Source organism: Cydia fagiglandana, chromosome Z (genome assembly GCF_963556715.1).
Source record: "Cydia fagiglandana chromosome Z, ilCydFagi1.1, whole genome shotgun sequence".
NCBI classification, from domain to species: Eukaryota; Metazoa; Arthropoda; class Insecta; order Lepidoptera; family Tortricidae; genus Cydia; species Cydia fagiglandana.
In genome coordinates this window covers 14,464,325-14,490,456 of record NC_085959.1, presented here as the reverse complement: position 1 = coordinate 14,490,456, position 26,132 = coordinate 14,464,325, and the positions used below count along the sequence as shown (strand labels likewise).

The following is a 26,132-nucleotide window of genomic DNA, read 5'->3' as shown; positions in this document are numbered from 1 at the left end:
GTAAACTGCCGTTGCGATACTTTAATCCTTTTTTACTGTTGCAAACTGAATCGTTGGCTCATGTTTGTAATGTTCTGGATACACAATAAGTACTTAGCTATAGTGTGATACATGTAACCTTATCCCAATTTATAATTGAAGAAAATTGAAGTGTCTCTTTTATTACATTACTATAACGAAGGAACTTATTAAATACTCTAATTTATAACCTAAGTCACCGGGAATGACAGTGATTATTTCAGGTCGTCTCAATAGATGTCGCCTTATTAAAATGCATGGCTTTACGATGTGGATATGGATATTAAGTAGGGTTATTACAAGTAAAGTTAGACCAAGAGAAGCCTGCAACGATTTCGATAGCATACGCAGTGCAAGTGTTAGTTTCATAGAAGTTTGACGTTTCAAATAACATTTGCACTGCGTGTGCCATCAAAATCGTTGCAGACTTTTCTTGGTCTAACTCTACCTACTATCCACACCTTATAAATAAGCATATTGGTTATTAGTACTTTTATATGAACTCTGTGCGCTCATGTTTTCCGCTCACTCTTTATTACAAATTCAAAATTTTTACTTATTCTTGCATTATTCAAAGACCAAGACCATACTAGTATATTACAAAAAATATCTAAGTTACTTACTTAAAAATTTAGAATCTGTAAGGTATGGTTGAGTTGACACTTGTATGTTATTTTCATTTAAATCATTGTATAATATGTAAGTATATTTTTATGATGTTACACCTACTTACTTAGGCGAATTTTTTAAATTCCATAAACATAGACTTCAATCAGTTTGTTATTTAAGTACAGATTTACTCGGGTAATTCCGAATGTCGAAAACTGTCGGATAATTCCAAAAAGAGACTTTTATTATGATGGAATTAAGGGTGATTTTCATCTGAATTTCGGAATTATCCGACATTCGGTATTACCCGAATACACCTTAAGGCTTGGCCACATACAGAGCGCGACGCAGCGCCGCGTCCGCGCCGCGTCCACGCCGCGCGACCGCGGCACATGCTAACAGGTTACCGACGTCAAACAGACTGCGTCCCGCCGGTATCACGCCCCGCTTCTGTCGCGCCCCGCGCCGCGCGGCCCCTTGCGTCCGCGCGGCGCGTGCGCAGCGCTGCGCCGAGCGAACGCGGCGGCCCGCCGCGTCGCGCAAGGTCACATCAGTAGGATCGGACGTTAGGCAGCGAGCGGTGCGCCGCGTTCCCGCGCGGCCGCGCCGCGTTCACGCGCGCGATGAGGGCGTGTTGAGAGCGTGAGGCCGGCGCGATCGGCGCGCGCCCTGTTTGACCAGGCTTCGCGTCGGCATCACGCGGCGCGGACGCGGCGCTGCGTCGCGCTCTGTGTGTGGCCAAGCCTTTATATTAACTTTGGTTTAAATTTGTTTCTTAATTGGGGAAATTATGTATCACTGTCAATTTGTTTATCGAAGAGTTAAGGATCGATGTAAAATGGATGTCATTACATTGTTCGGTGGCTCGCATCGCGTATACATAATCCATATAACAGTAGTTTAATCAATAAAACTGTAGTTCTAACTATAGTCTTTAGAAGACCATATTTAATCAAATTCTCTAGTAATACTTACGTCTATTAATAACTAATAAAAAAAGTACGAAATGACACCTGGCAGAAGACTTCATTTGAGGTATGTGCTGATGAGACCTAAACAATAGTTTAACTATTTGTGAATATAACTGTTTCGCCTGCGTACTGATTACACTTTTATGAGTCTGGCCTCAGGACGGTCGAGTTAAGTGTGTGGCTGTCGGTCCCGCAGGCGTATCAGAAGGGTAGGAGTCTAACTCTTCCAAAGTTTTCAAAAACTCGTGTTGCCAACTAAATTGATGCACTATACATAGATGTAATCTTTTTATAAGGTTGTAGTCGAAATAGTCTAGGTTAAACAGTAGTTAACTACTACCTACTCTATAGAGGGTAGAAGATGTAGATAAGTTTTTGTACGTGGTAAGTGTGAGCAAGCAAAATCAATTCACATATATGACAAACATGCCAAATTGTTTGATCTCAGCGCCCAGAAATGTAAGCATTTCCACTCCAGCCCGTACGCATTAAGGCAGTAGCCAAAATCCAGCTTATTCTGAGTATTATTTACAATATTTATATTTATATTAGTATGCTTTATCAATATTTACGATGAGACATTCCAATAATAATGTAGTATGATTTATTATTTATATTAAGTTTTATAGAAATGGTGTCAGCCTATTGGTGGCGGCCAGTTCATCGTTTTGTAGACAAGTGTTTTATAAATATTAGCATAGGTATATTAGGAATGGACACGTATTTTTTTTAGAAGTGATGCAGGGATAGTTAATCGAGTCTTACAGCAAATAACAGTACTTATTAGATTATTAGTTTACGCAACGTGTTTTATATAATTTTAAGAAAAACTATTTTACTTTAAATATAGTTCGTGCTTCGGGTGAATACTCATGTTTACACTTCCTTACGGTGTCGTGTCTTCTCACGAGCAACGTGTTTCTATTCAATAAAATGTGATGTTATTCATACCACTCCCTTACTATGTGATGTGATGCATAACTATTCAATAAAATGTGATGTTATTCATACCACTCCCTTACTATGTGATGTGATGCTAACTATTCAATAAAATGTGATGTTATTCATACCACTCCCTTACTATGTGATGTGATGCATAACTAGCGACTGAATTTCGGCAGCTTATTTTGTCTAAATAGCCGGTAGAGTACTATCATACACCTTGTAATCGCATGCTCACTTAATCGTGTCAGTATTTACTTATTCAGACATAATTATAATATATAACGAAGAAATGGTGAAGTGTTCGAACCGAAATCAATCATAAGTTTATTTGGTCAGCATAACAAGATTTTACATCAAATAAATAAAATGAAATAAAACAGATTATAACACTTCTTATATGCGAAATAAATCAATAATTTGATGGGTATCACAAGTCAGCAATAAATATCACGTTTCTATAATAGATACTCTGCGGTATAAATAATTCGATCTTTTGCTGATTGCGGGACACAAGACATTTATGTAAATGTCTACGCTAAGCAAAACGCAATATTCTGCGTACCACAATATAACTACATTGCTGACTGATTGTGATACAAGTCTAGGTAATGTTATTATAGATTTTGTGTGATATTGGCATTTTCTTACGTTTTTTTTCTTGTCAATTAACATAACATACCCAGTAATGTAATTAGTAATTACTTATACGCGAACTTATAGCTTACGATTAGCTATACATTTATTTCTTATTCAACTGACACGAAATGTATACGGGCAGACAAGGAAGGTATACCTACTTAATAGGCTAAATCACGACGGGTCAAAAACATGCATGCGAACTTTTAAGATTTGGTTTTAACAAGCTGGGTTAAAAATTCATTGATTTATCCTCGTAATTTATTATTACTTATTTATTTAAAAATTGGCTTGGGTTTTACGAAGTTAAAAGATGGTACTGTGGTAATGTGTACAGAGCACATGTTTCGTGGTAACTTGATAAACTTCTACCACGTAGCCATCTACATATAATTCGCTACACGAATTTGTCTTAGACTTCGCATCTAGTAAAAACAATAGCGGATTGTTTTGGCTGGATATAAATATCATTCCTATTTTGATCATGTCGACAGAAACCGTGGCCTAACTTCATGTGCACTGCACTATTAAAGCGACCAATCTTCTAATTACCTACTTACCTAATTAAGACCCCTATCTATGTTCAATTTTTTACTATAGTTGTATAATATAATATATACCTAATGGAGTAGCTCAGCATAGGCAATTTTAATTGTTCATGAAAACCATGACTTATTATTTCTATATTATTGTTGTATTCATTTTATTTTTTAGAGTAATAATTGGTTATGAATGAAAATATTTTATTTTATAACTTAATGTTGCAAAGTATAAAATGCGCACGATTTAAATCGTTTAATATATTTGTATATCCGGATACAGTATTTGACCTGATGTCCATTAATTTATTTTTTTACGGTTTTAGTTAACATTGCTTTGAAATTAACTGCTGAATAAGATGAAAAGCAATCAACGCATGTCAAAGACATGAAAAACTACATCTGTCGAGGCTATCGTTAATAATTACCTGACAAAAGCAATAAAATGTTTAGATAATTATTAAATCTTGCCGGCAATTATTGTATTTTCATAATGTGTATTAGCAACAATAAACGACTATTAAAATTTTAGAAAATAAACTACACTGTTCAAAATTGGTGTTTTATTACTACTTTGCCTCGCAATTTTGTATAGATCTAGTTGTGCCTGGGCACCAACGGTAAGTAAATGCTTATTGATCCCCTCCGTGAGCACAGTACACGAGTAAAAAGTGAAGGAAAGTCCACTCGGGCTAGCACATAATTGGCGCGACAGTATCTCACCCGCGAGGTAGACTACCCGTCCCTCTTTAATAAATACAGTTAGGAAAAGACGGGTCTATCTTGCCGGTGCTGTTTAGTTGCTGTCGCGTCAATGTCCATTTGACGACTCGAATAAATTTAAAAACAAAACAAGCTAGTTTTGTTTTTTTTAGCATTAGTCTTTTAATTGAAAAACACATTTTAAAAATAAGTTACGGCAAATATCTAACAATTATGAATCTAATACGATCATTTATATTCTGCTTTCATAAGTAATAGTTACTGATATTTAAAAAGATTGTTTCAATTAATAGACATATCGAGATCACTTACCTTCTTTCAAGTTCTTTCTAATGCTAAAAAACGAACTATAGTGAAGGTAGGACTGGTAGGAGACTTATTGACATTTCGAATTGTAAAATTATCGAAAAAAAATATTTCTTAACGGTTTTATAATCGAAAACAATTTCTTTTTCCATTATTTGGTGGAATAGAAGAGGAAATTAACTATTTATTTACTTATATGCAAAACGGATTGCTTCAAACGATTTTATTATGTAGGTATCTACTCGTAACAAAGATATTGCCACCGACGGAACGGACACGGTATCTTCATGGCAGACTGCGTATTTGTTTGGGCATAAGACATCTTTTTTCCTAATATCAAGCATCAAATAGGATAGGGTGGTATTCCATCTGTCCAATATCTTGGTCCATTGTCATTGCGTTTCACTCTCTCATTAAGCAAAATTTGAGACAAAAGATTCTTAAATCAAACTCGGCTGGTGGCGCTGTTAATAGTTGTGTCTGTTAAAATAAAACTTATGTCTAGTGAGTTTAAATTTTATTTATAATACAACTATTAAGGCACAACATTTACATTTTAGTAAATAAAAATCCTATAAAATATATTATTGATTACCTCTCTTCATTCAACACATTTCATTTTTAATACTTATTACTCTTATTAGTATTTTAAGTTTCCACTATAAAACTATCGAAATTAAGTAAGTAAACAGAACTATTTAGAATCTCAAGCCATATTTTTGTATTTGGTAAATAAGTTATAAAGCACTCGCAGCGTAGATTTCAGATCCAAGTTCACGATATCTGCAATAATAAGAAAATTAAATAAATAATTTTATACGACTACATTTCGCTGGCTCAATATTGCAAAGTTCTATTGTTGAAATTACACTTAATATCACTATAACAATGTTCATTTCAGTTCGATAAAAGTGAAACATAGAACCCTGTAATATTGGGCCAGCGGTTTACCATTAGTTCTACACGTATACAAAAACAAGCGGGTCAATCTTGACGGATAATAAAAGAAATCGCAAATCGGTTTTCTGATATACCTACTTAACCTTTTCGACGCCGTGTCAAACACAAAAGATTTCACGCGGACGCCACGTTACCGAAGTGTCAAAACTGAAATTGAACTTTATGCATAATGCATGTAAGTCTATGTTGCTCTGTGGTCTGTTACCAAATCAGTCTTTGTCGTTCAACCTGCGGTGCGGATATATCGGTCATTGGCGTCCAAAAGGTTAATACCCTAATGAAAGCAACGTGTAATCTTACCTTCAGGTCTGGCCTTTGGCTTGGCTAGGCCAACATCTTGCATTAATTCAAATGCAAAGGCAACGTTATGCACTTTTTGATCAAAGTCCTGAGGGGTCAGGTGGAAGTCGTAGAGAGGCACGAAGAAACCTTCGAGGAGACCCATCAACAAGCACAAAAACACCCCGTCATGGAACTGGGTGTCCAAGTCCATCACTTCGAGATTCACCTTGCTTAGATGCTTGTTTACAAACGTAACCAAGGACTGGAAATTAAAAAATAAAAATATGAGGCTAAAAAAGCAAGTATACGTTATATAGTCAGCTTCCACTTCCATAGTAACGTATGAGACAACGTGCCAAAAGTGTCTACCACCCTCGATAAATTTTACAATTTACCGACAGCTTACTTTCTAAGGTATCTGTAAGTTTAATTGTCACGTTCCAAGGCAAAAGGTACCTTATGGCGGCTGGCGTTAATAATAGCGTAAGCGCCAACCACCATAAGGTACCTTTACCCGTGGGACGTCACAATTGTTCAATATAAAAAGAGTCATATGTTTCTCTTTTTGTTAATACTGTTGATTGATGCATATGTAATATGCTACGCTACTTTTGATGCTGATTGTATGTACATACATTTAATAGTCTTTATTAATAAGGTAAGGTAAAGAAAATAACGTATCTTTCTTCACAAAAAATCTTTGCAAAGCCATCATTTTGGAACTGCTGGTGAAGTCTTCATCAGCAGTTCCACTTTAACAAATGGTGCTTTCACAAAGTAAGAGTTTAAGTTGGTTTATAAGAACCAGCATTCGCTCAATAAAGCACATAAAATGCATTTTTGGTACCTACATTTTATTTTTTTCCTTGTTGTAACATTGGTTTTTTAAGGCGAATTGTCAGGTTCATTACATGTATTTTTGTACATGCATGCATGAAATAAAAATAATGCGATAGGCTCAAAAATAATTTCGGAAAGTAACACTGACATACCTTTTTGACAACTTGAAGTTTGTCTGGAGCATGATCAAACAAAGCATCAAACGCATCCCTTTCTCCTTTCATACCAAGGTCGTCGTACGTAGTAGTGATATCCTCGATATAAGTTCTGAAAATAATGGTTCCATAATTATGTTTTGACCACGAGTGTTACTTATTCATACTTAAAATTCAATACATTACTTATAATTCGCTTTAGGCATTTCTTTATGGTAGCCACATGTATAAAGAAACATTAAAAATCGCCGGCAAAGTAGCATGTTATTCTTAAAACTACATACAAATAAAAATTAACCGTTCACAGCCACACAATACTTTAATGTATATTCTTTTGTGTGTTCTTAGGGTGCAGCACAGTCGACATTTTATTAAATGGAGGAAACTAGATTAACCAAAATTTATAGCACTACTTCCGCTGTCGAATTTGCTGCTAGAATATTGTACAATCTCGATGTTACTATGTTACTAATAAGAGGGTTACACATTTTGTGCTAACTTCACAATTGTTCACTTATATAATATTTCGCATTAACATGTACCTACCTGTGAGAAAGTTGATTTGGCGCATCCTTTTTGACAACGACGACGTTGACACTGACGTTCTCGGGGAGGCGCACCGGGGCTCGGAAATGGCGCGCGAGAGCCACCAGCAAGTGCAGAATGGAAACAATGTTCTTTGAGTGAACTGAATCCACACTCCATTTCTGAGCTGGTTTAGGTGATCCGTAGAGAGCCTACAGAAATATTTTATTATTATTTGCAACATTTTTAGCGGTTCCTTTAAATAAAACCTTACAGATGTAGGCTAGGAGAATTTTTAACAGATAATCATTACTTTAAAGCCATCTAAGACACTGTAACAGGGTGGGTAATAAGGCTCTCATAAACACTAACACTGATAATAATTGGATAAGAAACATTTTGATATTTTGATGATGGTGTAAAGTAATTTACTTGTCCAATATTTCTTGTCTAAGGCATCACAAATTCAAACTCCATGTCATATTAAATTTATTCTTTAATTATAACCCATCAATTACTGCAATGAAACACCTTTGGATCTTCAGAGATATAAAAAGTTATATTATTATTTATCTTAGCAAGTAATTATGATATTTTAGATGAGATGGCATTTATCCATAGTAGTATTGAGAGATAGCTCAATTCGATTACTTACCTTGTTAACTTCTTTGAGCACAACTGCCAACTTTTGCCTTTGGCCTTCCTCCGATTGTGTAACCTCAGGCACATCAAGTTTCTTCTCGGCAAGTTTTTCTAGAAGCTTCTGAAGTACTTGTCCATCATAAAGATCCTCGCTGATGTCTTTAACAATGATTCTTTGCATGGCAAGCTCATCGTTAATCCATTCAATCAGAACTTGAATCAGCTCTTTGACTCTAGGATCCTCTAGTGAACGAGGTTCAATAATGGCTCTTTCTTCATTGTCAACTAAAATTTGCAATCAACATGTTTGAAACTTGTTAAACTTATGAAATAAATTTGTAATACCTAAATTGCTTGAAAATATGTGTAATACCTAAATTGCTTATTTTCATATATATGGTCATCAAGTTAACCACAGTTTGCCATAAATCTGTAGGGTTCTTGGATTATTCTAAGGTATTATAATCATCATCATCATCTCAGCTATAAGACGTCCACTGCTTAACATAGGCCTCCCCCTTATGGGGGGGTGAATGCCATAATTGCCACGCTTGGCAGGCGGGTTGGCGTTCGCAGTCGAGTACACCGAATTTGAGGGACGCTGCTGCCCGTCCACCGGTGGTCTTGGACGTAGTTTAAGGATATACCCGGGTCCACATAGTTTAAGGTATTAAAATGTATTAATAATATTACTCACGCAAGCTGTACTCCTCTGGTGGAATTTCTGGTGCAGTTGGGCTTCCCGGTGAGTCAATAGCATATTTACCCTCTGCTTGAACTTCTTGTACTGTACAAAAAAAAACCCTTTATGTATATAGGACTATTTCATATGGATCTCAAAAGAAAACCACATGACTTAGTTGTGCAGCCAAAGATGCCTATGGAATAGACTAATACACTTAACATAAAACCATTATAATTATGTTTTTACTTTAATGACATAGAGCCATTAAATACTATATGCATAATACTCATCATCATCAAGTATCAAATCCAGAACTCAAGACTTTATTAACTCTATTGATTTACACATCAAGTTTAGAAAGCACTAATATCAATTTTATTGTTAGCCGACTGTATTCAGGGTATACCTAGTTGCATTCTTCCCTATGGAACTCTTTAGTTTAGAAATCAAAGGATATTTTAGAAGGCACCATAGCACAAAGGGTTACACAACTTGTAACATTGTTATTCATATTTTTTTAGATGATTGGTCAAACATTTGTGTACAAATTATTAAATGGTTTGTTTGATGGGGTTTGTGGATTGTACATAACAATATACACTTTTCCCTAAAGAATTACAAGTAATATGTCACGTTTATTTGGTGAATCTGCTAAGGCAAACACCCAAGTATTTACGATGAAGTCATTTTGGTAGTACCAACTAGTAGTCCTTGCTAGTACATCCTACGCAAACACGCAAATGGTATACTAAAAGTGTAAATAGTGTTGTCATACCTTCCTTAATCCCCTTCTTGCGTCCTATAGTTCCAATTTTGTCCCAGAATGATTCTGCCTTGTCTTCCTTTTTAGGCAAAACAGGAGTACGAGGTGATTTTGGGCGTGGAGAAGACATCTCGTTTAACACAAACTCGGCACTCAACTACAACAAGGATAAATCCGACACTATGAGTCATCAGTTCAACCTTCAACTATATTGTTAATCCTTCTGGAATTACTACATTTACTTACAAGGAAAACAGGTAGCTGGTTACATCAAATATCAAAATTAGACTTCCTTTACTCCACCTACCTATTCTAGCCTACTTTTCTGAAGTTTCCAATAACTATAACAAATTTTGACAGCCGCTGAACTAACATGTCAAAGTAAAAACTCAATGCATCCAACACATTGAAACTAGGTGTTGGTGTAACTTCTCTCACGCAAATCTTATTTTGGTGGCATTGACAACGGGTAGAGAATTGTATCATATCGTATTAATATTCCGCAGTGCTTAAGGATAGACGAGTTAAAAACAGGATAACCAACATGACAGCGACGTTTTATGAACGAATGTTGGTAGGTTTGGAATTTTTCATGTCTCACATACGACGTTCGCCCATGCTTGCCATGCCTTAGCATAGCTAAAAAATTAAAATTTGTTTGTACCCCGTTTTCACCTGCGCAAACTTTGTAATCAATCAATCTCAGCATCCTTTGTTTTGATTAACATTAAATATAATTGTAATTAAAAAAGGAATTATTAGTGAGTGTACAATTTATTTTAAAACGATTTTTCATCTCTAACGCTCAAGTAAATATATTTTTGAAGCACGTTCCTTAGCATCTGCTTTATGTTTAATGGTTCGGTAGGAATCATACCTAAAAATAGCTTTCAAGTTTGTATTGCATCATCGTATCTGTGATATTGATTACAGCGCACACTGTTGGTTTTAAGAGTATTGTGTTCACTTGTCAGTTATAATTGTAATTGTTGGTAGCATGGAGAAAAGTGGTAATCCTCCCCCATACGGATGGGGCAATGGTTATCACGTGCAAGTGCAACCACCGCCGGCGGCGCCGCCGAGCTACTCGCAGGCGGTCGGGGGAGTCGGACCCTCTAGCCCCTACACTCCTCATTATCCTCCCAGTAAGTAAACATTTTGGCAAACTAACCTTTCAAAAATAAATATTCACATCCTGTGTATGTATTTTCATAACAATGGCCTTGTAACAAATCTACTATTACCAAAGCAAGGACATTCAACAGCATACATTTGAATATGTGTAAAACATTATCTCTTTGATAAAACATTGTTGTTGTTAATGATTGTGTCTAGTAGGTATGTTTGAAATTCATATAAATTATAAATCACAGTAAATCTAATCGAATAAAGAAGCTTAACAAGGTGGAAACGATTAACAATCTGATCCACATTAACCTAAACCAGAGCCTATTATTAAGTTGGGTGTATAAAATATTATATTATGCTTAAATTGAAGTTAACACTATTCCTTTGTCCTTGACACAATTTTATGCTGGTAGAAATAGCCTGTGTTAATTTTACTAATTAGTCATGAATTGGTTCAACTTTAATTTAAGAATGCAATGAAGTCATGCTTGATAACATCCACTACGGGCTGACTAACGATTCTACAGAAACGGTTTTTCAAAGAAAATCTTCTAGGGTACTCATATCCCTACCAGTTAACATTTTGATTGCAATTTATTTGAATTTGTGTGAAATCAATGATCCTGTTCCATAGAATATGTTGACTAATCTCTTACAGATATGGTTATGTATCATCTTCATACCATCACATTTTTTTCGGGAAGGATCAAATTAGATTTGGTTTCTGTAATATTCCAATTTGGTATATTTGTTTTTTTCTTCAGCTGCCGGACCTCAAATTGTAACTACAGTTGTACCAGTTGGACCACAGCCTACCCACATGATCTGCCCAAGCTGCCATGCTGAAATAGACACTGCCACCAAAACGAAACCAGGCCTGCTTGCATACATATCTGGTGCTATCATATTTTTGTTGGGGTAAGTTATGTCAAATAATTTATAAAAACAAATAACTACCCAAGATAAAAATACATGGAAGGAAAGGGAATCCCATTGCCCAGCAGTTGGACACTCTAACCGCATAAATTTATGAAATGAGTTTATACTAGCTATAATATAATCTATTTTTTCTTTCCATAAACTAAAATGACATTTCATACTATGGAATATTATTTTATGTTGATATTATGAAATGTCATTTTAGTCTACCGAATAAAACAATAGACTTTAATCCCTAAGTCTTTAAATAAAAATAAATAGACAAATGTGAAACAAAGGAAGAGATACATGTTGTGATTATTTTTATTCAGATGTTTCTGCGGGTGCTGCCTCATCCCTTGCTGCATAGATAGTTGCATGGTGATACACCACAAATGCCCCAACTGTGGGGCCGACCTTGGACGTTATCAACGATAAGGATCTACTCAGTGTTATTAGCCGTGTAAATAATACATAGTAGTAGGTAAAATCATTTTCATACGAAACGAAATTAACAATGATCTGAATCCAAAAATCTCCGCATTTAATTTTGCCAGAGATGTATTTTTAAGGATGAATTTTTAGCATGTTTAAACCTTATACTACTTTAACAATTTACACCAGTTAACTGAGGGCTTATTGGCCTAAAAATCGATTTTTCTTATATGCAGACTATTAATATTAACTATATGAATTTGTGCTGCTAATTTCAGACAAAATGCCAAATAACCTTCCATTTTATTAATGTAATATGTGTGAATCTCAGATTATTTAGCAGCTGGGTTTAGGCACAGACACTGCATTATTGAGCGTTTACAAAGATCATGAAGTCACCGGGACACCACATATAGGTACAAACAAACAATTTGAGCAGTACTTTTAGCAGCAGTACCAAGTTGTATTTTACACCATTTTATACTATATAAATAGCCCATTTATATACCCCCAAAGCTAAATCGTTATTGGGAGTTTTTGGGTAAGTACTGGTCGTAATTGTGGACGCAACTAAAATATGCGGTCATGCTCCCATACAACATTTATACCAGTGATTATTGTGGTGACCTGGTTTGTCTTATGTGCTCCGTCTAGTAGTTAAGGTGGTAGGTTTAGGGTCAAAGTAAATTTCACTCATGGCTCATGGCTCTTGGTACTGCAAAACTTATGATAGGAAGCAGCTATCACCAACTCATGAATGTCGTTTTTGAAGAGAATATACACAGTTCAACAATGTTTCTACAATGTCTCTCATTCCTGAATAAAATGTGTCAAAATGTTATATGTAAGTTTGTATGTTGTCATCTACATGGTATTCGAAAAATTTCAATCAATTGTTCGTAATAAACTTAAACATTTAAACTTTACTGTCTTCCGTGTTTCAATTTCAACAATATACATAGAGTAACTTAATCTTAACCATGAAACTAACTTTTTTTATCTTTTTAAAGTCATATTTATTAATGGTTGTATCACATAATTACTATTATTTTTTGTGAGCCATGAATTTAGTAATTCCGGTTATGTGTTCATTTCAGTCATTACTAATTTAAGTTGCCTATTAGATATCACAAGTTCTGTATTTAGTATCTATCTGTAATTAAGGTAAATTATAAGTAAGTTCTAGCAGAGGCGTAACTAGGGGGGGGTTGGAGGGGGCACGTGCCCCGGGCGCCGTCCAAGGGGGGGGCGCCAAAATGGGCAAAATACCTCCCATAGAAAATGGACCAGCCAAAATGTAGGACACAGCCAAATTTTTTTTTCGCGACTTGCTCAGTAGGTGTAATCCCAAAATCTCCCTGGCAAGGAAAATGCAGTTATTTTTTAGCCAACCTGTATACAGGATGGTCCAAACCTTGACGTCCAAAAATTTTTTTTAGTATCGTCGTCGTGGGTTATCAGAATATATATACCCCATGATTAGCCGATTTTTCGTAGTTTACGAGTTTAACTTTTAACTTTTGTTAAGAAATTCCGGGGTGAAGCTTTGCTTTGCTTTTATGTCTTCTAATACATGTTCGTGGTATTTGCACATATAACATGAAATAGCGATGGGGAAGTGACACCATAAAATAATAGTAGAAATAACAAAAGAGGACTTTTTTAATGAATTACTAATTTGGAAGCTTTCCACCTCAGTTCCTTTGACCGGCGACTCTGAAAAATTAGGACTATTAAGTATCACTTTTTTGACCTTTTAAAAAAACTTAGGGTCTAGCAGTTTCTAAAATAACAAAAAGTCCTTGAAATTGCTTGTATTTTATTTTATCATTATTTATTTTTTATTTATTTAGGTAAGGGCAACATCTAAGCTTGAACTCAGCTCAACTCAGCCAAGTGAGGATGCTGTTGTTTTAGCAACTGCGCCGTTGGTCAAGGATTATGTTACAAAAAGAAACAATAAAGTTCAATAGTTTTTTTTTAAATTAAATCATCACCCCAGAATTTCTTAACAAACGTTAAAAGTAATAAAAATCATAATTCGAAAACTACGAAACGTCGGCTAACGTACATATTCTGATAGCCCACAGCGTGAGAAATTTAAAAAAATTATGGACGTCAAGGTTTGGACCACCCTGTATAAGACATGCCGTGATAACATCGCTCGTTCTGTGATACTAGAATGTCGTGAAAAACCTGTGTCAGGTTTCGATGTGGGATCGGGACAAACTAGTCCAATTCAATCCCACCAAGACTCAATTTTGCGCGTTTAGGGCTAAGAAAACCTCATTTTTCAAGGCACAAGCCTTCCCATCTCAGGGAGTATTGGGAGCCTCGGTGTTGAGATCTCCATCAGTGACGTCCAATAATTTCGTAGCCACCTTGCTGGGTAGGCTGCGCTCGTATCCAAAAAAAAACTCGGTGTGCTCAATAAAGGGAGGCGATACTTTACTCTGGGGTTGACAGATCCCATTTATTGAGTACTGCTGTCACCTTTGGGCAGGAGCATCTGGATGCCACCTTGGACCCTTCAAATCAGTCCAAATGTACCTGTGAATAGTCTACGATCCCAAACTCACAAGCGATATTGAACCTTTAAGTCTAAGGAGATCTCCAAAAAATAAGTGTATAAGTTTTAAAATGGTCGGCAACGCGCATGTGACCGCTGACCATCAGGTGGGTCGTAAGCTTGTTAGCCACCGATGTACTAAAAACACTTTTTTGTCTCAATTAAAAGTAAACTGTAAGTAATAAGTAAAAAAGTAACTCTTTCGTTAGTTCATTTCGTTTGAGGGGGAGGGGGGGGCGCAAATTTGGTGCCTGCCCCGGGCGCCATATCCTCTAGCTACGCCTCTGAGTTCTAGGCATAACATATTTTCATGCTTGTATATGTATACTATATATGTATCTAATTAAAATGTTATATATCTTAATGATAAGTACATTAAGTACTAATCTTAATATATAAACACAAAGTTAGATATTAAATGTACCTAATTATTCCTATAACATAGAATCCTTGCTTTGGTGTTTAATCTGTATTAAATTATTAATGTATTAATTAACTGATACAAGTTAAATTACGAAAGCTATCGATTCGAAATCCGAGTTTAAAGTTGAACTGGAAAAATGAGCTTTACAAAGTGTTCATCACCCTTCTACTGAAAATTTTAGACTGGTCGATTAACAAATTTTTATTAAGGCACGGGTCTCTTAGAAATGTAATTTTGTAATTGGTTTTGTTCGAGTTACTATAAATATCAAAAATAATGTAAAAACGTCTAAAAAAATATTAAAATGTTCATGATCTTAATTAATCATCATTAATCAACGAATAATATCGCTAGTATTGTTAGACTTGTGTTTATAACTTAAATCTTTTTGTCGCTAGCAGACGCTCGCCCTGTCAATAACAAAATGACCTTCAAATCGATATTTTAACCGCGATTGTTCAGTATTACCACAGAAGCGTTAGCGCTATGTTATACGATCTGACAATATTATAGGTACACAAGTAGTAGGCTCTTTTTAATGTTGCTTTTTCTTCACTCTAAGTGAGCGTGGAGGCCCAAATCCTTAGGCTTTGGCTACAGACAGCCTCTTAATAATATTCTTATCAATTAAGTTTAGATAGCAAAGAAAATGAAAATCAGCAAAATACCTATATCTACATGTTTCCAAATTATTAAAAATTAAAAATCGTTAAAGGTATATAAACCTTTATTCAGCTCATCATAGGCTCTAGATTTCTTTAAAAACCGATAACGAAGGTGCATTTACGACCTTCAAGAAAAAAGCGTACTCCCATATTAACGGCCGGCAACGCACTTACAACCCCTCTAGTGTGGCGGGTCGAGGAGATTCGTTTGCTAGTTTTCCACTTACAAAAATGAATGAATGGCAAAGTACAGTACACAAAACTAGTTACAACACACAAAACTTTGAACAACAGGCTTTTTTTTCATCTTTTTAGGCCTGCTTTAATTTGAATGCTTGAGGCCTCCACAGACGTCGCAGATTTTTATTCCATCAATTGAATTCGTTGAAACTACTCAGCCGGCAATTATCTAATATCACTTGCAATTTATTGCAATATGAGTGGAGCCCATTTAACTTAATTATGTGGGCAATCACCACACTATCACATTAAGGTATGATACTCTTAATCGTAAACTTGATGTACAATATACATAATTATATGTACTTCTTATTTTTACAAAAGTTTACTAATAAAGTATTTTATTTAAAATTTGTTATTAATTTTCCCTAAGCGAATTCACAACATTCCCAAAAAGTCCTATTTTGGGGACGTTGTGAATTCGCTTACGTTTACTTCCCACCCTTTTTACACCCTTCCCACAACAAAAACCATGCACCTCCATACCAAAGCTTCATCATGGTTTCATCTAATTCGGTTCAGCGGATATTGATTTCCCATACCAACTCTCACCCCTCCTTATCACATCCTTAAAGGATGATTTCTGGGATAAAAGTTATCCTATGCCCTTCCCATACCAAATCTCAAATAAATCGGCTCACCGGTTTAAGCGTGAATAGGTAACAGATATACTTTCGCATTTGTAATATTAGTATGGACTTTTACGTACCTAATTAGATGCATAATTAACCACAGCTATCCCCTTTTAACCCGTGGAGCGCCCTACTGTTGGATCATCTGATTAGGCAAAATAAACCGGCCAAACGCGAGTCAGACTCTCACCAAGGGTTCCGTACAATTAAGCAAGAAAAGACGTTGGTTGTTTGGGAGCCACACTTAAATATTTATTTTATTCCGTTTGTTGTTATAGCGGCAACAGAAATTCATCATCTGTGAAAATTTCAACTGTCTAGCTATCACGGTTCATGAGATACAGCCTGGTGACAGACAGACAGTTTTAATAAGTAATTTCTAATTTTACTTATTCCACGCAGACGAAGTCGCAAGCAAAAGCTAGTAGAGTCTGTGCGGAAAGAGAAGAGTCGTGGCAGAAACGGGAACTAACTTTTTAAATTTTATATGGCAATCAAACCTTTGACACCTGTCTTGTAAAAAGTAAACAAACTTCTGTCAATGTATATTTTTATTAACAAAAACCGCAAGTTTTATGTATAAAATATTTTCAAAACACGATAAAACCGTACATAAAACCACAAGGAAAATTATATTTAATATTGGTCGGTTTTGTCAGCGGGAAGAAAACGGCTAAAAGCCGACTATCGACTTACAAAAAGTCGCGGAACGTGTTTCCGCTATTCGCGGGTATTGATGTTGTATTTAATATTAAATAATTACCTATTTAATAAGCCCCTAAGTAACTTGTCTCCGGTACATAATCGGTAAGTATATTCATTCAAAATATATTCATTTTCATAAATATGCAGGTCATTCATGATCTTTAAAATAACTGACAAATAGTCTTGATACTTGCCATTTTATGCATATTTATATGTAATTTCTTTTTCAGGATTGTGTAAAAGTACCTACGGTACCTCGAATAAAAGGCCGCTAAGTAGGTGATATGCAAGAATTCGTAATCTACGTGCCGGATTCAAGCACATCCAGTTCAGATGAAGATAGTTCTATGAGTGTCCCTGGCTGTTTTGAAGCTAGCTCAAACATAAGTGACGTTGAATATTTTAATTCAGACTTCGATTACAAAGAATAAAACTTTTTCTAATAAAATATTTCTTTATTTGTAGGTTCTGTTAGTTACGAAATTATATTTCATATTTAGCAGTGACTTTTCGGCGAAGTAAAATATCGTGAGATGAGAGAACCGGACATATCCCAATAAGGCCTACCTACTTATGCACTATTTTTATTCATATTCATATTTATTATTAATAATGTGTACACATACATTACAAGTCAAGTTTACAATGGGTGAAATATATCCCAGATAAAATTACAGTTCTATTGCCCAATTTCTACCCGATCTACCCGGTTTTAATAACTGTTGGACTGCACAGATTAGGCAGTACATAAATGAGACTATCTTGTTTGGTACTAAAATTACAGTTGTATTGGGCAGATTCTTAACTAGTTTTAGCAGTTTTGTCAATCGCACTGTCTCATTTTTAAGTATCTGAGACATAAAAACAAGACATTAGTGTGTTTTAAAATGAAAACTAGTGCCTGCGCTAAATCAGAGAATTGAGTTGACGAGCCGACACCACCACCAGGCTCCGTTTAATAAGCCGTGGTAAAAAAAACCGGAACAAAAGGGATTCAAGTATCATGACCTTTAGTGTCGTACTATAATCACGTGACCAGTGTTGTCAGCATAGCAAAAACCATAAAATAGCACTGGCGCGCCCTCAAATCCCACGACTCTTCTCTTTCCGCACAGACTCTATTATGGAGTGTAGAAGTACCTCTACCTTCCATAGCAAGTATAGCAATTAATTGTGTCATTCAAACTGTTTTCTGTAGTCTGTGTGTTAACTAAAATCGTTCGGCCTATAGTTGGTCAAGCAAATCTTGTCAGTTGAAAAAGGCGCGAAATTCAAATTTTCTATGGGACGATAACCCTCCGCGCCTACATTTTTTAACCGACTTCCAAATCTCAAAGAAGAAGGTTCTCAATTCGGTTGTATGTTTTTTTTTTATGTTTGTTACTCCATAACTCCGTCATCACTGGACCGATTTTGAAAATTCTTTTTTTGATTGAATGTATATGCATACAGATTGGTCCCGTTTTTGTCAAAATCCAGTTCTGATGATGGGATCCATGAGGAATCGAGGGAACTCCTCAAATCTTAAAGGCATACACATAGTGATTTTTGGTTTTTTATCAACGAATCAAGCATATACATCCAAAAAAGTGACATTTGATGAAGTGGAACTGCTGATGATGATCAGAACGGAACTCTTCAACGACGCATAGTTCACGGTTGGCGATTTGTCCTCTTCGTTATGTTTGTTAAGCAAGTTAAATTTTTAAGCCACATTTTTGTCAAGCTCGAGTTCTGATGATGGGATCCATGAGGAATCAAGGGAACTCCTCAAATCTTAAAGGCATGCGTATAGAGATTTTTGTATTCACATCAGAAAATCAAGCATTTTCATTAAAAACTGTTGCATTTGATGAAGTGGAACTGCTGATGATGATCAGAACAGAACTCTTCAACGACGCATAGTTCACGTTTGGCGATTTTTCCTTTTCGTTATGTTCGTTAAGCAAGTTAAGTTTTTAAGCCACATTTTTGTCAAGCTCGAGTTCTGATGATGGGATCCATAAGGAATCGAGAGAACTCCTCAAATATTAAAGGCATACGTATAGATTTTTTTGTATTGTCATCATAAAATCAAATCAAATAAAATCAACATTCAAAACTGTCGCATTTGATGAAGTGGAACTGCTGATGATGACCAGAACAAAACTCTTCAATGACGCATGGTACACGTTTGGTGATTACGAATTTCGATTTTGACTTGGACTGGGACCCGGACTCGGACTCATACCCGGATCCGGTTCGGACCCGGACCTGGACTCGGATCCGGATTCGGACCCGGACTCGGAACCGGACTCGGACCCGGATTCGGATCCGGACTCGGACCCGGACACGGACCCGGACTCTGACCCGGACTCGGACCCGGACCTTGACCCAGAAAACCACTATGATACCTTAACTAAATAAACAACTATGATTACCTACCATAAAATTAATGTAGGTATAAAGTACGATGATGCCAATCTTACTAGCCCCTCCCGCTTAAACCCCCGTACACCGCACGGCATGCGCCATTAAGTGGGTTAGGTTAGGTTTGAACTGCGATCCTCACAGAACCGAACAAGGATTAGGTTAGGTTAGAACTGCGAGCCTTACAGAAACGAAATGCTACTTGAAAAGTGGGTTTGATTAGATTCGAACTGAGGAGTGGGTTAGGTTAGGCTAGAACTACGACCCTCATGGCTCCTCTTCACGGTGGGCCAACGCCGGCCACTCCAAGGGACGCATTTATGCGTTAGAGGGAGCAAGTGATAGTGCATGGCTACGTCCCTTGGAGTGGCCGGCGTTGGCCCATCCTGTAGAGGAGCCATTATACAGAAGCGAAATGCTAGTAAAAAAGTGGGTGGTTTTACCTCCTTTTCTACATAATGTACCATCTACAATAATCTTTCATCGGCCCCCATGGAAGTCGGTTTTTTTTTCTTAAAAATTATTAACTTTGCCGCCTTTTTCTACTGACAAGATTTGCTTGAGCAACTATATTAAATTTGTTGCTGTGATTTGTTGTAACATCTGTAGAAGGTTTAACAGACGAGCGTACCGGATGCGAGTGACGCAAGTTTGGTCCGATCAACGATCTGTTTTTTTTTTCCCCTTTGGCTCTTCTATCGACTATCTGTGGTTGATAGGTTTGATAAGCACGTCCGATAAAAGTCACAGAAGATCCTCGGGGGACGTATTGGAATTTTATCTTTTTATCACATTTATTTTGCAAATTTAATGAATTAAAGTTATCTGTGTGAACTATGTCCTGGTTATTTGGGTATAGCACGAAGCCTCCGCAGCCGCCAACCGATGACCCGTCGAGTAATAACGGGGGTGCGGCGGCACCCCCAGTTAACCTCACAAAAGCAGAAAGGAAAGCAATGGAAGCTTATCGGTTTGACTCCAGCGCTCTTGAAAGAGCTGCGCAGGCCGCTAAAGAGTTGGAGCAGTCCAGTAAGTTCGATCTTTAATCACTGTTATCAGTCATATTTCATACTATTGCATAATGCGACCCTATAACCTAAAAGCACACTGCAGACGGCTAAATACATTTTATCTTTCAGTTATGAGAATATATGGTCACTTAGCATTATTAAATCGCTCATGACTATGTAGGTTTTAAGTAAAATAATCGTGACTCTTAAATAGAACGATAAACTGCAGCAAAAAACACTTAACATTATATTACGAGAAACATTAGCTCGCAAGTGCCTATTCAACCTTGAAATTATATGATAATAATTCCATTCGACCAAAAGTTACCCAATGCTTATAAACCCGAATATAACTTATTATTAAACTTAAATCACCTCTTACAAAAATTTGAATGCTTCCGTCATTACTTTGAAAAAATTCCGTATCACGCACTGCTGCACAAAGTGAAACACAGTAACGCTGTATGCATCCCACACCACATTTTTCTTTTGATTGACAGAATAAGATACAAGTTATTTTCAAAGTAGTCATGAAACAGAACCTCAATTACACAATTTCTAAGAAAGAACTTAACATTCATGATAATAATCATCAAACTAGACTACCATGGGGTAATAAAATAATTGACAAATCAAAAAATAATATCAAAATACAATGCCTCAACTTCTCCTAAAACTAGTTACTCTTCAAAAATACATGTTACCAGTAAAATCTACTTTTTCTTACTCGTTACTAAAGAGCATTAGAGTTGCTAAAGAGAGCCATAATCCAATATATTTTTCATAGGACATGCAAAAGATGCATTGGAGCTCAGCAAACTTCAAGAAGCCACACGGCAACAAGAGCAGATGGCGAAGATCAAGGAATATGAGGCCGCCATAGAGCAGTCCAAGGTGGAACAGAAAAGAGTTGACTATGAAGAAAGAAGAAAGACCTTACAGGTATCGTAGAACTTTTATCAAATTTATTGTCAAATTATCCAGCATGTTTGTATTGTTGCTTCCTTAAGTCAATGATGACCATTAAAAAATTTTGTATGACTTGTGACTAACTTTGCAATAAAATTGTGTTTATCTATATCTCCCATTGCATTGAAATTAAAAATACCTTCATTACTTTAATGCCATATGACTGTATAATATACATAGAACATGAGTTTTGTGCATATAATTACATGGCATCTATTTCAATTATTGAATTGAATAAAACTGTCATATGTACATATTACAGGAAGAAACAAAGCAACACCAAATGCGGGCACAATATCAAGACCAATTGGCAAAGAAGCGTTACGAGGAGCAGCTAGTCCAACAACAGCGGTCACAAGATGAGATTTTGAAAAAGTGAGTATCATACACTACTTATACTAATTATACAGGTGTAGCATTCAGTATGGATCAAACAAAAAATAATATGATAGAACACTTAAAAACCATTGACAAAAACTTCTTCAAAACCATTCATTCTGACTGAATGTACATGCCCAATTAAGGTTGACCATATAAAGGCACTTGCAATACCATTATAAGCTCAACCAAAGAGTAGTCAAGAGTTTTGCTGTTTAGTACACTTAATAACCATTTTTATATATATACAGACAAGAAGAAAGTGTTGCGAAGCAAGAAGCATTACGTCGTGCTACAATAGAACATGAAATGGAACTCCGCGAGAAAAACAAACTTAAGGCTATTGAAGCTGAAGCAAGAGCCAGGGCAAAGGCTGATCGTGAAAATCGTGACATCAATCTTGAGCAAATCAGATTGAAGGCTGCTGAGAACCGTACTACTATTTTAGAGAGTATAAAGTAAGCAATACTTAAAACATTTCGATTTGTAGAAATTTAGTTGTGTTTAAATTAAAATAGTAATAACAAAAATTCCATAAAACAGGACAGCAGGCAGTGTCATAGGAACCGGGTTAAATGCATTAGTGACAGATTGGGACAAGACATTGGCAGCAGCAGGAGGCCTGTCACTTGTAGCACTCGGAGTTTACACCGCCAAAGGAGCTACCTCAGTCACTGCAAGATTCATTGAAGCCCGAATTGGTAAGTATCCAGACCAGTAATCCAACTAGGCAAGTTTCAATACTAACACATTCCCTGTGCCTCCAATGTGGGGTCATGCAACTTTTTAGGAGTCCATGTTTTCACTATGGATTCATAACTTCAAAGTTAAAGCACACATGGACGTGTGACTTTGTCTTAACATTTTGTATGGGGACAGTGAATGTGTTAACGCATTTCCAGCCTGCATAATGGGTTTCTACTTTATAATGGACCTAATTAAGCTTATTTTTGTGAAGCGAGTTGTTGAGACTGCTAATCAATCGCTTTTATGGGGCAATAATACGCGTTTACAAGACTTAGTTCTGTGTTTCAGGTAAACCAAGTCTCGTAAATGAAACATCGAGATTCTCTATACTGGAAGCAGTGAAGCATCCCATCCTGACGGTGTCGAAGGCCGTAGCGAACTTCCGCAAGCCGTCGGACGCGCTGGCCGGGGTGGTGCTGGCGCCGACGCTGGAGCGGCGGCTGCGCGACATCGCCATCGCCACCAAGAACACACGCATGAATAAGGGCTTCTACAGGAACCTTCTCATGTACGGCCCGCCTGGTACCGGCAAAACCTTGTTCTCTAAGGTAAGAAGAACTCATATAATTATGCGAACGTTTTTAACAATGCAAATATATTGGCAATATTCAAAGTGTGCGGCGATGTAAGCGCACGCTGGCAAAAAGTCTACTTTAGTTAATCACTATATGCACTTTATAAAACAACGTCCCCGCCGCGTCTGTCTGTTTGTGTGTATGTGTTCGCGATAAACTGAAACATATATGTGGGCTATATTGTCCCTGATATAAATGATTATTTAATTATTCCATCGTGTTACAGAAACTCGCGAAGCACTCGGGCATGGAGTACGCAATCCTGACGGGGGGCGACGTGGCGCCCATGGGCAAGGACGCCGTCGCCGCCATCCACAAGGTGTTCGACTGGGCCAACACCAGCAAGAAAGGTAAAACATATTCAAAAAGCTGTAGTTTATATTAATACCCACCCCCTTTAGACACGATAGACGTAAACTAATGAACTCCTTCACTATCCGTTTCTGTAATCCCTCCTTAATATTATAAATTCATTTGTAACTATTTATACTTGCAAATAATTTTAGGTGTACTCCTATTCATCGACGAAGCGGACGCATTCCTTAGAAAACGCTCCTCCGAAAGGATTAGTGAGGATCTACGGGCGGCTCTGAACGCGTTTCTATACCGCACGTCAGACCAGAGCAACCGCATCATGCTGGTGCTGGCGTCCAACACGCCGCAGCAGTTCGACTCCGCCATCAACGACCGTCTCGACAAGATGATCGAGTTCGGGCTGCCAGGCCTCGAGGAACGCGAACGTTTGATCCGCCTGTACTTTGACAAGTTTGTGCTTCAGCCTGCTTCTGAAGGAAAGAGGTAAAAATATTTTGAAAATATCTTCGTTATTATACGTTATAATGCCTGATAAGGCTATCACTGCACATGTCGATGTTTTATGTCTATGTCATAAGAAAAAGCTGAGTAGCGTGATTCGTTTGGTTGAAGTTTGCTTAAAGCTCTTCGCCAAAGGGGGTTTCACCCATGTTTGTGCTATTAATGTTTTTTTACAAGCTGTTATTTAACTTGCCATGTATTAGTATGTATGTTAGTTGGTGTGGGCCAAATCTTGGAAGCCAAGTCTAACCCGCATCCCAATTTTCGATAGAGCTAAAGTTTTTCATACATATGTAATTCGGATGACAATGCAATATTATGATGACATGGAGCTGACCTGATGATGAAGACAGGAGGTCCCCGTGGGAACTCTTGTAAAACAACGTAAATTGTGTTTGGGGTTGTTGGAATTGTCTCGGTAAGTATTTGTTGCTTGTGAAAAGATAAGTACAGTCAGCGAAAAAGATTGTATCAAACATGAAATTTTTGTCAAAAACTATTTCTAATTGTGTCTATTTCGTCGGGCGACAAGCCTAAAGTCACTAAGTACTATCAAGAAATTAAAGTAACAATGCACTTTATTACACTTGTAACACGGTTTATTGTCCAATAATTTCAATGGTGTTAGTTAGTGACTTTTGCTTGTCACCCTACGATTTGCTCTTGAAGTTAAAACCAGTGTTATCGCAAGCAATGCTTCTTGTTATGGTGTCTCAATGTGGCTTGTATGTGCGGCAGACGGCTGAGCGTGGACCAGTTCGACTACGGCGAGCTGTGCAGCCTGCTGGCGGCGCGCACGGCCGGCATGTCCGGGCGAGCGCTCTCCAAGCTCGGCGTGGCGTGGCAGGCCGCCGCCTACGCCTCCGACGACGGCCGCCTCACCCGGGACATGTGCATCGAAATATGCGAGGATGCTGTCAAGGATCACCGGCAGAAAGTGAGTTCACCTCTTTTCTTTTATGATTCACCGTTAAAAATGTGATTCAAAATCACTAAACACCATGAAATAAAGACGTTTACTTGTACAGGGCCTTATTTCCATAAATACGGCCGCGTATTGCTATGCTGAGTTGTGTGTTGATTTGTATGCCGAGTTGGGTCCATTTCACACACACATACTTATTGATTTCTTCATTCCTTGCTGTTGTTGTCTGTACATGTTTTGTGAACGTCACGAATAAAAATGTTTTATCTTTATTGCACATATTATGTAGTGACCACTAAAAGTCAATTCACCCCATAACTGAGAGTTTACGATTGTTTTCTAGATGGAATGGCTGTCTGCAGAGGAAAAATCCCGCAGCATGATGCCGTATTTGCTGGATCTCCCTCCGCTGGATACGGAGGCGCAGCACGCTGACAGAGCCACGGTCACAGAGATCCAAGACACTATTGAAGCTCCCGTCGCTAGATCCAAAGCGCCTCCCAAAAAAAGGGCAACAATCAAAGAGAACGAAACCGAGAAGTGACACAGTCTAGTTCCGAGTAACGAACTAGAAAGGCCAATAGAACTTCCAAAAGTAAACATCAGCAAAACACAAGTGAACTGTGATAATAAGCACAAACAGAAGTTTGACTTTAAAATTTCCAGAAACATTAAATTCATAGCGTTGTCGGACAGTGACATGGAAAAGCTCCGCTGGTTATCACGAAGGGTGAAAGAGCCTGTTTAGTGGATTTAGCATTAACTGTGTCGACGTCTCATCAACACTGCCCCACAACGCATACCTATTAATAATAATCTTTATTACATTGGAAAAACAATTCGAATGAGTGCTTACTTTACTGAGTATAAAATCGAATATAACGTAACATTATTATGCGTGGTGCGGCATAATATAATATCACCTAAGTGTGGTCCAATATTTAATGTCTCACATTTTTCTCAATGAGAGAGTGAGACGCAATGACAT

The 26,132-nt window shown here is 37.1% G+C and overlaps 4 protein-coding genes across 6 annotated transcripts in view; 2 read left to right on the top strand and 2 right to left on the bottom strand.

Annotated features, from left to right (window-relative positions):
* The window catches only part of LOC134678927 (peptidyl-prolyl cis-trans isomerase Fkbp12-like), a 207,818-nt gene that overhangs the window by 119,952 nt on the left and 61,734 nt on the right, over nucleotides 1–26,132 (bottom strand). The gene's annotated exons all lie outside the window — the stretch shown is intronic.
* LOC134678924 (beta-parvin) lies at nucleotides 5,275–9,969 on the bottom strand. 2 transcript variants are annotated; one of them, XM_063537678.1, is made up of 8 exons: nucleotides 9,907–9,969; nucleotides 9,612–9,756; nucleotides 8,849–8,938; nucleotides 8,165–8,436; nucleotides 7,531–7,721; nucleotides 6,982–7,096; nucleotides 6,008–6,251; nucleotides 5,275–5,530 (listed from the first exon to the last, which is right to left on the bottom strand). In XM_063537678.1, exons 2-8 carry the CDS (start codon nucleotides 9,727–9,729, stop codon nucleotides 5,454–5,456), a joined length of 1,107 nt encoding a protein of 368 aa, XP_063393748.1. In that variant the 5' UTR covers nucleotides 9,730–9,756; nucleotides 9,907–9,969; the 3' UTR covers nucleotides 5,275–5,453. The 2 variants fall into 2 exon arrangements, with proteins under 2 accessions (XP_063393748.1, XP_063393747.1); XM_063537677.1 differs by having other exon boundaries at nucleotides 9,846–9,967.
* On the top strand, nucleotides 10,260–13,268 carry LOC134678148 (LITAF domain-containing protein). Of its 2 annotated transcripts, XM_063536600.1 has the most exons (4): nucleotides 10,260–10,360; nucleotides 10,596–10,744; nucleotides 11,492–11,645; nucleotides 11,978–13,268. In XM_063536600.1, exons 2-4 carry the CDS (start codon nucleotides 10,597–10,599, stop codon nucleotides 12,081–12,083), a joined length of 408 nt encoding a protein of 135 aa, XP_063392670.1. In that variant the 5' UTR covers nucleotides 10,260–10,360; nucleotide 10,596; the 3' UTR covers nucleotides 12,084–13,268. The 2 variants fall into 2 exon arrangements, with proteins under 2 accessions (XP_063392670.1, XP_063392669.1); XM_063536599.1 differs by lacking the exon at nucleotides 10,260–10,360 and having other exon boundaries at nucleotides 10,484–10,744.
* On the top strand, nucleotides 20,467–25,820 carry LOC134678715 (ATPase family AAA domain-containing protein 3A homolog). The gene is made up of 10 exons (XM_063537374.1): nucleotides 20,467–20,753; nucleotides 21,522–21,676; nucleotides 21,966–22,078; nucleotides 22,333–22,539; nucleotides 22,625–22,782; nucleotides 23,117–23,376; nucleotides 23,630–23,753; nucleotides 23,910–24,201; nucleotides 24,958–25,156; nucleotides 25,488–25,820. The coding sequence occupies exons 1-10, from the start codon at nucleotides 20,561–20,563 to the stop codon at nucleotides 25,686–25,688; spliced, it is 1,902 nt and encodes a 633-aa protein (XP_063393444.1). The 5' UTR covers nucleotides 20,467–20,560; the 3' UTR covers nucleotides 25,689–25,820.

What these genes read in the sequence shown, in the direction of transcription:
- LOC134678924 (XM_063537678.1), bottom strand. Translation starts at nt 9,729, where the DNA reads ATGTCTTCTCCACGCCCAAAATCACCTCGTACTCCTGTTTTGCCTAAA. An exon ending in AACTTCAAGTTGTCAAAAAG is followed by an intron (nt 6,252 to 6,981) that starts GTATGTCAGTGT and finishes TTTAATTTCCAG; the next exon opens with TCCTTGGTTACGTTTGTAAA. An exon ending in GCCAAAGGCCAGACCTGAAG is followed by an intron (nt 5,531 to 6,007) that starts GTAAGATTACAC and finishes TTATTATTGCAG; the next exon opens with ATATCGTGAACTTGGATCTG.
- LOC134678148 (XM_063536600.1), top strand. Translation starts at nt 10,597, where the DNA reads ATGGAGAAAAGTGGTAATCCTCCCCCATACGGATGGGGCAATGGTTAT. An exon ending in CACTCCTCATTATCCTCCCA is followed by an intron (nt 10,745 to 11,491) that starts GTAAGTAAACAT and finishes TTTTTTCTTCAG; the next exon opens with CTGCCGGACCTCAAATTGTA. An exon ending in GCTATCATATTTTTGTTGGG is followed by an intron (nt 11,646 to 11,977) that starts GTAAGTTATGTC and finishes ATTTTTATTCAG; the next exon opens with ATGTTTCTGCGGGTGCTGCC.
- LOC134678715 (XM_063537374.1), top strand. Translation starts at nt 20,561, where the DNA reads ATGTCCTGGTTATTTGGGTATAGCACGAAGCCTCCGCAGCCGCCAACC. An exon ending in CCTGCTTCTGAAGGAAAGAG is followed by an intron (nt 24,202 to 24,957) that starts GTAAAAATATTT and finishes TATGTGCGGCAG; the next exon opens with ACGGCTGAGCGTGGACCAGT. An exon ending in TCAAGGATCACCGGCAGAAA is followed by an intron (nt 25,157 to 25,487) that starts GTGAGTTCACCT and finishes ATTGTTTTCTAG; the next exon opens with ATGGAATGGCTGTCTGCAGA.